The 15,618-nt window shown below is 44.0% G+C and overlaps 1 protein-coding gene across 1 annotated transcript; it reads left to right on the forward strand.

Moving 5' to 3' along the window:
- The first annotated feature begins 299 nt into the window (after positions 1 to 299).
- On the forward strand, positions 300 to 12,452 carry tnfsf10 (TNF superfamily member 10). Its single transcript, XM_030398917.1, has 6 exons — positions 300 to 497; positions 1,551 to 1,676; positions 5,920 to 5,965; positions 6,095 to 6,211; positions 7,248 to 7,492; positions 9,072 to 12,452. The coding sequence occupies exons 1-6, from the start codon at positions 390 to 392 to the stop codon at positions 9,279 to 9,281; spliced, it is 852 nt and encodes a 283-aa protein (XP_030254777.1). The 5' UTR covers positions 300 to 389; the 3' UTR covers positions 9,282 to 12,452.
- Positions 12,453 to 15,618: the final 3,166 nt, after the last annotated feature.

Consider the following 15,618-nt stretch of genomic DNA (forward strand, 5'->3'; position numbering starts at 1 on the left):
AAACTTCTACACAACAATAATAAAAAAAAAGTCATGTACGTGCCAGAATTCAGCTGCTGTTTTAGAATAACATAAGTTCTGATCATGTTCGGATGCACAGAGCTCAGCCTGCAGATCTGACGCGCAGATTATGAAGGCGCACAATAAACTCGGAGGCTATCTGTGTTTTTCCAGCGCAGAAAAGAAACAATCATCTCTGCAGGAGAAATTCATAGAGGGGGAAAGTTCTTGTTCTGCAGGCCGGCCCCGCCTCCTCCTCCTCCTCCTCCTCCTCCTCCTCTTTGCAGGGGAGGGTAGAAGTGAAGGAGTCAGCTCTCTGCCATTGTTCTTGTTCTGGAGGGACGGGACGGCACGACGCTGGTCGGGTACCGGACGGCCGGTCTGTCGTTATGACGGGCTCCGGTCCGAAGCTCGGGGTTCTGCTGCTGCTGGCGGTTCTGCTGCAGACTGTCGTCGTCACCATCACCGTGCTCCACTTCACCACCGCTCTCAACTCGGTAAGACACGAAGCAAAAGGTTCGGACGCGCGGTGACTTTTACGCATCGCCGAGCAGCGCGCACCGCGGAGCTGAGCGCAGCTTTTAGAAAACCAGCCTGTGTGTTGACTCTGAACACTCTGACTTAACTTTCTATAAACTTAATCGTGCAGATTATTGTTGCTCTTCAGGGGAAAAACGCTTTGAACTCGTGTTTTGCGCGCTCCGGTTCCGTCGCTGCGCTCCACGGAGCTCAAACAGTCCAGGACGTGTCTCGTTTCCCCTCTATTTGTTTTTTCTTACAATGCAGGGCCACACACTGCATGATGCATTCACAGGAAAACAAAAAAACGAGCTTTACACAAGAGCTTCGTGCAGTGACACACTTTCCTTTACTAGAAAACAGAAGAGGACAAGGAAGTAACGAGCTCAGAGTGCAGCGATGTTTATGATTAGCTGTGATTATCAGGAAGAGTTTTTTACTGTGTGTGTGTGTGTGTGTGTGTGTGTGTGTGTGTGTGTTCTGGTGAAGCCAGAGTCCATTTGTTGGCTACCTGGATTCGGTCCAGTCCAACCTCTCAGCCAGTGTTTACAGGAGTGGATCATTAACTCAGAGGAGAAATGAAACCCAAACAAGACATTAAAAAAAAACAAAAGACGGAGGGACGCGTGCCAGGAAATGATGTTGACTCAGGAGAAAAGTTAATGACAGGAGATAAAAAATGTGGTCTAAGTCTTATTGTTCTCGTGATAAATCCTCTCATTGCACCGCAGATTTATATGATCCTGAATGTGCGGTAGGAAACGTTCACCAGGAGGGTTTGGCGTGAGAGAAACTGTTGGCAGGTCAACGTTTCAAGTGTAAAAACCGCTGGATATATTAAACGATGGAGCTCAAAGTTTTAGGACTTCTTCAGGACGATTTGGCGCCACAACCAGGTGACTCACACCGAAATCCACGATCTCTTCCTAAACCTAACCGAGTGGTTTTTGCGCCTGAACCAACCAGAGCACAAGCAGCCGAGCGTCATCAGGAGGATGTTTGTTCTGATTGTTCGATGTTCTTCTCCACAGATGAAGGAGACGTTTGCCAGGAGCAGCGTTTCATGCCTGACCGGCGCCGACCTGCAGAGCGTCACGGCGGTGCGAGGCGACCCGTGCTGGCAGGTCACTCAGCAGCTCCACCTGCTCATCGAGAAGGTAACCAAAAAACTCCCTGAACTCTGAACTGTGCAATGATTTCACTTCATTACATCACAGAATGAACGTCACATATCAGCATGTTTTGATCGGCACTAATGACTCCATGATTTGTTGGCCAGCTGCTCACATTTTTGGCGTTCAAAGCTCAGTTTTTTTTCTCTGGTCTGCTCCAAATAATGAAAAAAAAACTCCCCACCCACTGGAGTTTGGAGACGTGACTAATCTCCCCACACTTCAGCTGCAAACGGCCAAGAAAGCAAACGTTACAGCAGCTTTATTACTGTTATATATATCATCACTTCTTTTTTTGTAACTTGGAGTTCATCGTCGAGGAATTCACACGCAGGTTTCATCAGCACGACAAATATTCAGTCGAGATTTAACCCGTTATAAAGCTGAAGCAATGCTCTGAGTGAAAACTTGGTACTTTTACTGTAATATAACTTTAATTCCAGTAGTTAACTTGTAATTGAGCAATATTTCAGTGGTAACTGAACTCCTTCCACCTCTGGTTTCCGCTACAGGTCAAACTCTCAGCTGTAACGAATTATCAAATTATCGATAACAATCACAAAATCTAAATATCTAAAGAAAAAAAAAAGATCTTTAACTTTGTTCGCTTGGTGTTTTGTCTCTTTTTGGGGGCAGATAAATGATCCTCAAAACACAATAAAAAGTGTAGAACAGTTACTGTCAACTATCAAAGATGCACAAAGCCGAACGTCTGCGCTGGATCGTTCAGATGATACAATCACGAACACAATATCGAGATCGCAGTTATCGTGAAAACACAAGAGAGTCGTGCCACAGAGTTATGCCGTTTGAGAAACATTAACGGTCTGATTGCAAAACGCAAAAATGATAAATTAAAAGGTTTAATTAGTTTCTAAGGGACCAATGTGTAAGGATTTAATGTTCGACACGTCATCTGTTCATTTGTGTTTTGTGTTTTCTTGAATCGCCCGACAACAACTCTCAGCAAGAAGTTTGTTTCCTGTCTTTTCCTGGTGTTTGTTGACAGCAGCTCTACTTTTTGAATGAGAATAAGTGAGGGAAAACAACGTGTCTTGTGAGGAAATCACAACGTTATGATTATTAATATCGTTATGCTGCTCTGAACATTAGCAGGAGAAGAAAAAAATGTTGAAATGATCCGAGTCGCTGTCTGCAGACGCACAATGAGCTCCTTCATAGCTGGAGATGTGATGTGATCCTGTTCAGTTTAATCAGCACAGGAATGCCTTCACCTGCTCGCTCGCCCGCCCGTCTGCTCTCTCTCTCTCTGTCACACACACACACACACACACACACACACACACACACACACACACACACACACACACACACTCACTCAGGTTATCATTCCTCCTTTACTTTCTATTTGTGTGTGCTGTTTGTTTTCGTGTCCTGCTCCCGACTCTTCGCTGCTCGCTGTAACAACACAGGATGGTTATTTTCTGACTTGATTAAATTTAGTTCAGAGTATAAAAACATGAAGCGAGGACAGATTGAGACTCAGAGCGAAGGGACGTCTAACTTCTCCTGTCAAGTGACGTCTCAGTCGAGTCCTGTTGTTGTCAAACTCCGATTTTCCCACGTTTGTTTCCTCGAACATATTTATTGAGCTGTCGGCTTCACCTGCAGATAAGTTTTGTTGGTTGTGATCAAATTTTATTTGTCATTGTTGTCCAAACAATATGTTGTAACTCCAGAATGCTAGCCACATCCATGATGCTAGCATGCTCTCAATGACAATGCTATCATGCTAACGTACAGCAGGGATCATGTTAACTATATTCACCAAGGAAGCTGTGTCCTCCCTGCAGAGAAAACTGTGTCCTTGTTGTAGTGGAGGCCTAGTCCTTGCTTCAATGGAGCCTCTGTCCTCCCTTCAGAGGAAGCTCTGTCCTTGCTGCAACAAAGGCTGTGTCCTAACTGCAGAGGAAGCTGTGTCCTCACTGCAGAGGAAGCTGTGTCCTCACTGCTACAAAGGCTGTGTCCTCACTGCGGAAGAAGCTGTGTCCTCACTGCGGAGGAAGCTTTGTCCTTGCTGCAACAAAGGCTGTGTCCTCACTGCAGAGGAAGCTGTGTCCTTGCTGCAACAAAGGCTGTGTCCTCACTGCAGAGGAAGCTGTGTCCTCACTGCAGATGAAGCTGTGTCCATGCTGCAATCAAGGCTGTGTCCTCACTGCAGAGGAAGCTGTGTCCTTGCTGCAACAAAGGCTGTGTCCTCACTGCGGAGGAAGCTGTGTCCTCACTGCTACAAAGGCTGTGTCCTCACTGCGGAGGAAGCGTTGTCCTTGCTGCAACAAAGGCTGTGTCCTCGCTGCAGAGGAAGCTGTGTCCTTGCTGCAACCAAGGCGGTGTCCTCACTGCAGAGGAAGCTGTGTCCATGCTGCAACCAAGGCGGTGTCTTCACTGCGGAGGAAGCTTTGTCCTTGCTGCAACAAAGGCTGTGTCCTCGCTGCAGAGGAAGCGTTGTCCTTGCTGCAACAAAGGCTGTGTCCTCGCTGCAGAGGAAGCTGTGTCCTTGCTGCAACCAAGGCGGTGTCCTCACTGCAGAGGAAGCTGTGTCCTTGCTGCAACAAAGGCTGTGTCCTCGCTGCAGAGGAAGCTTTGTCCTTGCTGCAACAAAGGCTGTGTCTTCACTCTAGAGGAAGCCGTGTCCTCCCTGCAGAGGAAGCCGTGTCCTCGCTACAGAGGAATCCGTGTCCTCCCTGCAGAGGAAGCTGTGTCCTCCCTGCAGAGGAAGCTGTGTCCTCCCTGCAGAGGAAGCCGTGTCCTCGCTGCAGAGGAAGCCATGTCCTCACAGCAGAGGAGGCTGTATCCTCACTGCAATGGCCCGTGGTTCAAATATATCAGCTGGCTTATATAACCAGCCAGTATTGGGCCGTCACAGATGGATCAATATCAGCCTACATGTTGTTTGATATGTGTCTTTAGTTTTGCAGGTTTTGGGTCATAAATAAAAGTATTGGACAAAATGACATTTTGACGAGAAGATGGCATTAGAAAAAAAGTTAAACAACCACCAAGGTTATAATAATTCATGTTATATTCATGATGCTCAGAAGTCGCATCACTAAACCCAGCGCTGGTCTGACGGCCAAAGTGAGTCGCACTCATCCTGACAATCCATCCAACAGTTGAGAGTGGGCTGAACGAACCCGCCGACCTTCAGACTAAAAATATACATTTCTCATTTTTTATCGTGAGTATTTCTTTCAAATGATCCAAGGATAAGGAGAAGAGGATCTGGTTTTATATTAGATGTACTAACTCAAGATATAATGTCAGAAATGCCTGTATGACGTTTACTGTAAAGCGATTAAACGCTGATTCGTCGTTGCTTCTGAGAGTTTGGCATCGATTTCAGACGATTCTGCGCCGTTTTATTTCAGCTGAGTGTTTTTAACTGAACAGTGTCCAACATGTGTGATGCTGACGTCCTTCCTCCTGCGTGTCACGAGGGGAAAACAGGCACCACGTTTGCCACATTTGGACGAGATTTCATTGTTTTTCTGTCGAGCGTCTCGCGTCCGAGGGGTTTTATATGAATTCCACAGAAGACGCTGTCAGATAAAACCTGCAGGTTTTCGTTTGAAGTCTCGCAGCTCACTCACTCAGAACTTCTGGTTTGAGCTGACTGAACGCTGTCGAGTCGATGAGTTGTTCTTCCTCTCAGTGATTGTTGAGGCTGTAAAGACAAATCATTAAATTTTGCAACCAGGTTATTCATTGTAAAGATCAAACATTCCTTAACGCTATGTCTTCTTTACCGTTCCTCCCTGATGCTTACAGAACGCCTCACCATGTTTTTCCAATTTGTTTTTTTTAACGTTTTTGGAAACAAGCTGAACTGAACATAAACACGCCCAGAGTCCACTACACTTTACAAAATCGTTTTCATCAGTCTGGCAGTAGTTTCATCCTTCGTTTGCCAATTCTTCTGGTAAAAGAACTTAAAACACGAGGGGGGGAAAGAGCGGGGAGGTCAATTACCAGAGATGGATCTGTTACCGACCTGAACATGAAGGCTCCTTTTCATTCAGCGGACAAACTTCCTGATCCTCGTGTCGGCATGATTTCAGGGTTAACGTTAAACAAAAGCCAGCTGGTTGACCTGCTGAATGAGCTGAGGGCTCTTTTCTTTATTTCCTTGAATTGTGTTTTATGAATTCATAAATGCCCCTTTGAGAAAACAATCCTGACTTTTTGCCTTCTATTCTTTCCCCTGCAGTCTCTGTCGCAGCGCTACCAGAGGCAGATTTCATCGGCAGTCAGAGGTGAGAAAGAAAACACTGACTGGAGTGTCGTGTAAAACTTAGATTTCATTAAATCACTCGTCTAACCTGATGTGTAATCCCTCCGTGGATGCATTCACATGTTATGTCTTCCCTCTCTCTCCGTGTTAGATGAAGTGTCTCGGGTGCTGCCCTCGCTTGTGATGGTGGACAGGGCTTCACCTCGCCCCAAAGTCGCCGCCCACGTCACCGGCAGCTTTCTGCCCAAACTGGAGCGAGATGGAGGAGGTGAGTCGGGTCCGGACGTGACATGCAAATCTATATCTATACTCGTGACGTTTTTCCAGAATGTTTCAGAACATAGAAATCCACGAGTTTCCTCCAGGTAGCGTTGTGTTTTCACTTTACCTCAGCACTCAGCAGAGATTCTGGTTCTGGTTCTGGTTCACTGTCTCCTCTGTAACGTCACGTTAGAACAGTCGACATTACAGAACAGAACCATCGACAGTCAGGCTGATCAACAGGAGTGAAGATAAATCCAGTCTTTAATCCCAGAAATTGAAAGCTAATCTCGTAGCTCTCCTCCCATCGGATCAGAGCAGAATCTGATGAGATTCTGGGTGTTTGTTCCTCCAGGAGATCTGGATCTGCACCTGACCCTCCTCACACAACACTCGGCAAACGTTCCACCAGCAGAAATGAGAAATTACACGTTTAATTAATGAATCTAATGAAACTAACGAAAGTATACGGACTGAAAAAATGTCCAAACCCTGAACGTTACAGTGACGAGAGGTCTGTCGAGAAAAATAAATTTTCTCCAAGACGGGGCTACAAAACTATAGGAGCACATTTACACCAGGAAACAAGAAAAACAGATGAAACTTTCAGAAAGATAAGAATAAAAATACAACTGGTCTTGTATAAATATGTGTTGAGATATTACGTCAAAATGTTGCTTTTTAAAAGTCAGAATCGTTGACGTTTGGAAAGAGAGTCCAAACAAGTTACACACTTCTTTCTTCTCGCTTCACTCAGAATTTGCTGCTTATATTTACCAATTATTGTTTTGTTTCCTTCCTCAATCTGCTTTACATTTATATTTTGTACATGTTTGAAATGAAATATTACATTTTGAACTTCTTACTATCTCAAGGTGAAAGTGACTTTAAGAAACTGACTGAAAAGGTCAAATTTTGATTTTAATATGATGATTTTCGCACTTGTGATTCAGAATATTCATTATTTTTGTGTCTCTCTCTGTGGGAACAGGATCATAAAGGTCGTGAATGTATTCTGAGTGTGTTTATTTGAACTTGCGCAGCTCCGGTCGCTGCCGGGCGTCGAGTTCAGGGCCAGAAGATCTCGTGGTGGGAGGGGCAGAAGGGGCTGGCCTTCCTCCAGGACGTCCAGCTGGTGGACGGGGAGCTGGTGGTGCCGCAGCCCGGCCTCTACTACGTCTACGCCCAGACGTACTTCAGACACACCCACTCCCTGGAGGAGGAGGGCGAGGATGGCGAGGAGGCGGAGGACCGAGGCAGACCCCTGCTGCAGTACGTCTATAAAAAGGTGACCACGATTTTACACTTTGATTTCAGCTGGATCTCCTCTCAGGTGGAGCTGTGAGGGTTTCACCCCTTCAGCCAGTTCAGCTGATGTTTTCTTTGAACGATTCAGAATGAATTATTTTTGCTTGACTTGGATTTGACTCGTTGACAGTACAAACACTTCACTGTCAAAGTCATTTAAAAGAGAAAGCGGTCGGTTGTCGTGTTCGTGGAGCTGAAACATTCCAGAGTTTAGTAAATATTTAGATTGCAGCACTTTCCTTCAACATGAACAAGATGTGTTTGTGAGTTATTTTAGACGAACAGTATCGGTTTGGCTGAAAGGAAACATTAAAATATCCGTCAAGCTCACTGTGAAGATTAATACTGACGGATGTTGACTATAACGATCAAGTGATTTGATCAGAGATGTTCCGCGGTGTCCGTTAAAGACGTGTAAGTCAGTGTGGACGTTGAATCAAAGGTCCAGATCATGTGCTTTGAATCACTCGTGCAGTTGGATCACAGATGTGTGTCTTCATGGGAACAGGACGATATTTACAAATTATTCAAATGTTGACAAACATTCGTGCAGCTGAAAGAAAATCCATTGTTTCACTCGTTTGATGAGTGATTAAAAACAAATCTGAAAAGTCAAGTTCTGCTTTTTTTGTTGTCTGAACTCTGAGAAACTCAGTCGACGTGGCTCGATGTCAGCGGCAACATGAGGTACAAATACTCAGTTACTGTATGTCAGTACATGGTTCAGGTATCTGTACTTTCCCTGAGTATCTCTGTGACTTCTCCTCTCTTCATCTGAACTTTCTCCTCCTCGTTACTTTAGTTTGATGCATTGTGGGTTATTTTTATTTGGCGTCATCGTGCGCTACCTTCCCAACATCACAAGACTGATTTCAGAGATGAAACAAAGACGTAAGAGGCCGTAAACAGACGGAGAGGGAGACTGGAATGTGGAGAAAAGGCGTCTTAGTGTCTCGTATCTGCAGAGAGTTTCTGATTTTCGCTCTTTGTTGCTGCTCGGGACGCTTTACCAACCCAACATGTGTCTATTTGACGTCCTGGGAATGAGACTCAACAATCAACTGTCTTTGTGGTGCGTTCAAGAACAGCTGGGACAAATCCTACTGATTCTACCTTTAACTTTAATAGTCTTTGAGTTCTATTAATATGACGTGAGCTTCAGTTAGCTTTGACCACAAATGTCCTTCAGAGGGAGACTTTTTACTCTGATACTCTGAGTACATGTCAGAGCCTGTACTCTATTACTTTACTGGAGTAAAGAAGCTGAATCAGTACTTTTACTTTTACACAAGTATCTGAACTCCTACTGGAGGAAACAATGAGTGAACTTTTACTTCCTCTGTTTATACGGACAATTTAAAATCTCGTAAAGTCTTCCACCTCATTTTATCGGATCAGTGGACGACTCGACTGTTTTTATCAGTCGATAGAAGAGTACGTACAATATCATCATAGTTTTGATCATCAGTGATGCCGGCTAACGATCCAGCAGCGTTACTAATCGATGCATCAGTCCGACCACACTTCCCTTCTCACTCAACCTCTCCTCCTCCCACCAGGTGAGCTCCTACCCGGTTCCCATCCTGCTGATGAAGACGAGCCGAACCTCCTGCTGGTCCCGGGGCTCCCAGTTCTCTCTGCACTCCGCCCACCAGGGGGGGCTGTTCCCGCTGAGCAGCGGCGACCGCCTGTTCGTCACCGTGACCAACGCCTCCGCCGTGGACATGGACGAGAAGAGCAGCTTCTTCGGGGCGTTTCTCATCAGCTAGAGGATCAGACTCTGGATCAGATCCACAGACGCCAACGTGGTTTGAATCCCTCTCACACCAGATTGTTGCAGAGACTTCTTCTACGAGCGAAACCCAGAAAATGAAAAACTGAAGCAGCGACTCGCGGAGAAGACAACACTGGTTTTTATGGGTGGAGAAGAGAAAAGTAACTGTTAATGAATTCAAGCTGACTCAACAAATACTGGAGTGTTTAAAAGTTTGATTGGCTCGGATTCGACACAGATTTCGGTTTCTGATGCACAAACATTTGTGTGAGGCAGAAGAATGATTTTAAGTAAATTTAGGTTCTCTGAGTTAAGTTTATTTGTCCTGAACAACTAAAGGAAACTTTAGACAAAGTGTTGACCAAAGTTTCCATGATTGTTGAAGGTTCAGATGTGATTTGCTCGGTTGTTTCCAAACTAACACAATCACCGGGACAAATGTTGGAAACATACGTTTCTGCAAAACCACAGATATGTTGAAATGTGACTTTTCTCTATGTTTAGTTTTACATTTTGTGCTATGACAACGTGCTTATGCTCTGGTTAGGTTTAGGCACAAAATGCGTGTTGTTGGGGTCAGAAAACGTCATGTTTTGTTTTTAAAATACCTGGAAACTGTCCTGACGTCTCCAGTTTTCTTTCATTCTTTACTTTGAAAAGAGACCCGAATCAACACAGAAACAATCCTGAACGTAACAGAGCTGGTTCTACAAAAGTTTAAAATATACTATGAGTAGAAACGCTGATATGACACGTAGGAAACGTACTAATGTAACATATCTGTGGTTTGCAGAAACGTTAAATACCAACGTTTTACTGTGCTGAGATTCGATCTCTTTGTTTGTACCCGACCTCTGATTCCTCTCTGGTTTTCATCCGTATTTCACTTTTTACTTGCTTTATTTTTGGGCTTTTTTTCACTGTAAATCCTCGAAGGAGCGGTGTGCAAAAAAAAAGCAAAATGACAGTCACATGGGACGATTCTATAGCGCCAACAATCGTGTTGTTCTTTTTTTGTGATTGTCTTTTTTACATACACTGTTTGATAATCTGGTTGTTCTGCGTGTTCTAGTACAATCACAAGACTGTATTTTAAAGTTTGTACAACTGCCTCATAATTCCCAAACTGACCTGTTAAAGGAACAGTTCACCCACACATGAAAATTCGGTCATTATGTTGACGTAAAGTAGCATGTAGCATTCTGCTAAACAACTGAAGCAGCTGGAGACATTAAAATAAACATAAAACGGGGATTAGTGTTGGTAGTCGAAGTCTCCAGAAGCACCGAGATCCTGAATTGATTTGAGAAGATGTTATTTACACGCCTGGCGCCCAGTTGAGCTCTCGGACCCGGTCTGAGCTCGACCGCGTACCAAGGGTAGAAACATGGATTACAATGGACCAACTGCACGGAGCCATTTTAATGTTTTTCTGGTTGTTTTTCCCGTTTTAAAATAAGTCTCCAGCTACTTCAGTTGTTCAGGAAAATGCTGCAACTCTGTTTTGCTGTGAAGCTCCAGAAATGTTTTGTGGACTACGAAAACTTCGTCTTACTTTCCAGTAATGGAGGGAGGAGACCATCGCTTTAATCGCCTACTAATTCCCCACAAGGAGAGGCTGATCTGACCATGAAGCTCAGATATCAACATGCTGAACTCCTGCCAGTTTAGACCTTTTGCTAAAAATGAGAAATGTTCTCTAAGAAATGTTTGTATAAAACTCGTCGTCTGGACTTAAATGTTAGGTGAGTCTTTGGATGTGTGTTTGTGCAAAAGATGTAAATATGGTGCTACATGTCATGCTTTTATTTCACTACACCAGCCTGCTCACAGTTAACCTGTGGTGTCACATTGTCACCACCTCCTGGATGAGTTTCTGCTGGCTTTAGCCCCTCAGTCTCTTCCTCTGCCGTCGGTCGTCCAGCTTATTGGCTCGTTTATCGCAACCTTTCCTCCAAATGGTGCGTTAAATGAAATGTCTGTGTTCTTGGCCGCTCACTGCAGACGTGATGTGCCGACTTTGGGAGATAATTATTCACATCGGCATCCAAACAGCTGAAATGTGGGATTGTTTTTTGTTTTTTTTTCCCCCTGTAGCTCGTCTGTCTTCCTCGTGTTCGTGCAGCAAATCTACTAATGCTCAAGGACACGTAAACCAAAATGATCAGTTGTGTCTGACCGAACGGAAATCTGGATGAAAAAGTGGTCATAACAGATTGAGCTTCAAGGTTCATACTTGATTTAGGAAGTCGTAGTTTGACAGAGTAATTCTTAAAGCAACAGTTACCCACCCAAAAAGGACAATACGTTCATCATCTCCTCCACTCGAGCTGATTGAAAGTCACATTTCTGGAGCTTCACAGCCAAACAGTATTGCAGCATTCTCCTAAACAACTGAAAAGCAAAACATAAAATGGCTCCATACGTAAGTCTACGGAAGCCATGAGATCCCAAACTGATTCCGAAAGATGTTATGTACATCCTCGACGTGCGGTCGAGCTCGTGCAACAACGTCAGACGGGGTGCTTGCTAACGCTGTTAGCTTAGCAGCTACAACAAAAAACACACAACAAATGTTTTGTAGACTACGAAACTCCATCAGACTTTCCATCGACGTGAGGGGTGAGGAGATAATGACTGAAATAATTTTTTTGGTGGACTGTTCCTTTAACTTAGCCTGATCTTGACTGAGACTTCACACTTGAGTGTTTGCTGAAGGTCATGAGAAGTGGCTGAAAGCTCCAGCAGAGATCGTGTTAGGGTCAAACTACATCCTCGCCTCTGTTAAACTCAGATTCATCCAGTTTTATCAGCATTCACTGTAGCACTTCTGTAAATATCACAACAGTTTCCCCTTTTTCTCCTCGATTCTTTTGTTTTTTCTACGAATGTATTGACACATTTTTCAGTGTTGGTATCAACAAAGATCGCTTTAATCCAGGAGCAAACGTGGTTGTACAAAAGGAAACATTCAGTACCTTCCTGCTCTGCGTCACACCTCCACCTGCAGTCAGTCCTCCAACACCTGAAAGGCATCACGAGAGTACACACCTGTACACAAATCAGCTTCTAGACAATTAAAACACAATTTGAACGTAATGTGAATGTAAATAACCCGGGGAGCTTCTGTCTGTAAATATGTGGAATAAAGACGATGTAGAAGGAACTTTGTCGTGTTTGTTCACGGTGCAGTTTGATCACTTTATTAAAAAGTAGGGAAGGAAACTCTGGAGGAGGATAATTGATTGTTTAGTCTCGTTCTCAGGTTGTTAAATAAAGAGGTTTGCTCGCTATTCGGCCCTGAAATCCTACCCCAAAGTGTATTTGAAGATCTCAACTATCATTAATAAACTTTAACCAAACATCCTGCATCCATCAGGGTATCTGAGGTCTCAACTCTTCAGCAACAACTATTAAAAAGCAAACGTGTTGCCAAGTTTCCTCAGTGTCTCTTTGACGTTCGGGAGAAATTTTAATCAAATCAAGTACAAAAATAAGCGATCAGTAAGGTTTAAAACACACAAGTAATCGGAAAAGTGCTGAAATTTAGCTCGGACGGCCGAATTTATAAAAAAGTATAACTTAAAAAGTATGTGGAGTTCAGCTGTAGATATTTAAAATAAGTTTAAACAATCCATGACATGAACTGGGAAATGTTCTGGTTGTTTGGATTCCGGATTCAGTTGCCACCGGTGGAAGAAGTAATCAAATAAAAATCCTGCATTCAAAACCTAATAAAGTAGGAAAATGTTTTCTGTCAGTGTTTTTATATCTGATGTTTTAATAACTTTACAACCTGTTGATGAAGGTTCTCAGTCATCCAGTTTCATTTTAATCCACAGATGTGTCGTTTGAAGATGTTTTAGCCCATGTGTGGGAGTGTCCTCAACCACCTCTGTAAGGACACTCCCACACAGGTTTAAAAGCCTGTATGGGAGTGTCCTTACAGACTGGTAAAGGATACTCCCACACTGGCTTTTAAACCCCATGTGGGAGTGGTTTAAAAGTATGTGTGGGATTGTCCTGAACCACTCTGTAAGGACACTCCCACATGGGGTTTAAAAGCCTGTATGGGAGTGTCCTTACAGAGTTGTTAGGGCACTCCCACACTGGCTTTTAAACCCCATGTGGGAGTGGTTTAAAAGTCTGTGTGGGATTGTCCTGAACCACCTCTGTAAGGACACTCCCACATGGGGTTTAAAAGCCTGTATGGGAGTGTCCTTACAGAGTTGTTAGGGCACTCCCACACTGGCTTTTAAACCCCATGTGGGAGTGGTTTAAAAGTCTGTGTGGGATTGTCCTGAACCACCTCTGTAAGGACACTCCCACATGGGGTTTAAAAGCCTGTATGGGAGTGTCCTTACAGGGTGGTTAAGAACATTCCCATACATGCTTCTAAACCCCATGTGGGAGTGTCCTTACAGAGTGATTCAGGACACTCCCACAAGAGATCAAAAGTCTGTATGGGAATGTCCTGAACCACTCTGTAAGGACATTCCCACACATCCTTTAAAAGCCTGTATGGGCGTGTCCTTAAACACACTGTAAGGACACTCCCATACAGGGTTCAAAAGCCTGCAGCTCCCCTCCGGTTAGTCAGATCTTAAGAAGCCTCTTCGGTGAGCACACATCCCTTAAAAGCCTGTGTGGGAGTGTCCTTAACCACACTGGAAGGACACTCCCATACAGGGTTCAAAAGCCTGCAGCTCCCCTCCAGTTAGTCAGAACTGAAGAAGCGTCTTTGGTTAGAGGTGAGACATCTTCAAGAAGCTGAACACATCGAGTTGCCTACAATACAGCCCTGAGAATGACTTTATATACTTTTAATTCAATGCTTATTTAGCCAGCAGCAATGCATCATATTCTATAACGTCACCAGGTGTTTGCAGTGTGGACAAAATCTGTGTATTATCTTTCGATGTCTGGATAAGCGAGCTGCTGACGATGTGCCGCCACCTGTTTGCTGAGTATGAGTCCAACAGGTGGACAAATCGTCCGTGTCGCACGAGAAGGAGGAGCATCTTCTCGAGCCATAAAGCCAGCAGATCAAACGCTCTCCAACAACGGGGAACATCTGAATGTTGGCAGTTTGTCTGAGACTGCCACATCCATCAAACAAATCCAAACAGAGCAGATCAAAGTGTTGACTTCAAATGTCCTCAGTGTGGACGAGTGAAGAGGAGAAACTCTTTGTACTGCCGCGTTTCAAAATGGCAGGACGACTTCAAACGCTCTGAAAAAAACATCACAACAGACACTTTTCTGTCACATTTCTGCTGAGATGGAAAGCGAGGACAAATCTGGTTTTGTGATCTACTCAGGGTGTTGGAAAAGGTGACGACTAATAACACATCAAAATACGAAACAACAGGGACTTCATCTCTCTGGGCGGCGGCTGATGGTCACTCCCCCGCTGAGCAAAAACATCTCAAAAAGACGTCTTTTCAACGCTCACTGCTGAATTTGCAGGGTTCAAATTGCGAGTTTTACAGTGTAATTTTAGTCAGAAACACCTAAAGAACGTTTAATAGTTTTATGATGACCACACTTCACTCCATGCAACAAAAACTACAGACTGGACTTGAAACCGTGGTCTCAAACATATATTTCTTTATAGATACTTTTCAAATAAGCAAAACTAACTGGAGACATTCGGTTAAAGGAGCCTGGTGTGCTGGAGCAGAGCACTGCAGCAGCGGGAGTCCCGTCTGTAACCGGCTGGCTTATTTGAAATAGAAGCGCAAAATTAGACGGATCATTCTTTCATTTCATTCTGGGTCTTGTAAAGCTCGGACTTTAAATCAAATCGCATTTCTAGTTTGTGCGTGTAATTGCGGATGTTCTGTTTATTATCTTAATTTAATCAAGCCGCTGAAAATAAAAGAATGTCATTGCAAGAGGCCAAAAGGACAGATGAACAGTGGAGGAGGTTCAGCTGAAGATAACCTTTGATTTCTGGACATTTTGCAATGATGTACTGCTGCTTATTAAATCCTGCACACTGAAGCTCCATGCTGCCCTCTAGTGTCCAACTTCAGCAGTGTAGCAACAACAAACAGCACTGAAAGAGGCTGTTCACACCTGGTACCAGACTCCCTTAACAAATCTTATGATTTTAAGAGTTGTTTGAGTGAGAAGAAACTTAATGAACTTTGTGAAACAGTGAAAACAAATTTGAAATCATTGGTGAACTTCTTGTAAATTCGGCATTGAATGCTAAAAGTTTAGTTGTTTCTTTCCTTGTGAAAAGTGTCCGTTTGTCTTGGCTTTGCAGTACCAGCCTGTCTGCTTGTGTGTCATGCTGAATTTTACAAATACATTTAACAATAACT

The sequence above is a fragment of the Sparus aurata genome, chromosome 19, assembly GCF_900880675.1.
Source record: "Sparus aurata chromosome 19, fSpaAur1.1, whole genome shotgun sequence".
NCBI lineage: Eukaryota > Metazoa > Chordata > Actinopteri > Spariformes > Sparidae > Sparus > Sparus aurata.

Coding starts and splice junctions, on each gene's coding strand:
- tnfsf10 (XM_030398917.1), top strand. CDS start 390: ATGACGGGCTCCGGTCCGAAGCTCGGGGTTCTGCTGCTGCTGGCGGTT. Junction 5,966..6,094: donor GATTTCATCGGCAGTCAGAG/GTGAGAAAGAAA, acceptor TCTCCGTGTTAG/ATGAAGTGTCTCGGGTGCTG. Junction 6,212..7,247: donor ACTGGAGCGAGATGGAGGAG/GTGAGTCGGGTC, acceptor GAACTTGCGCAG/CTCCGGTCGCTGCCGGGCGT.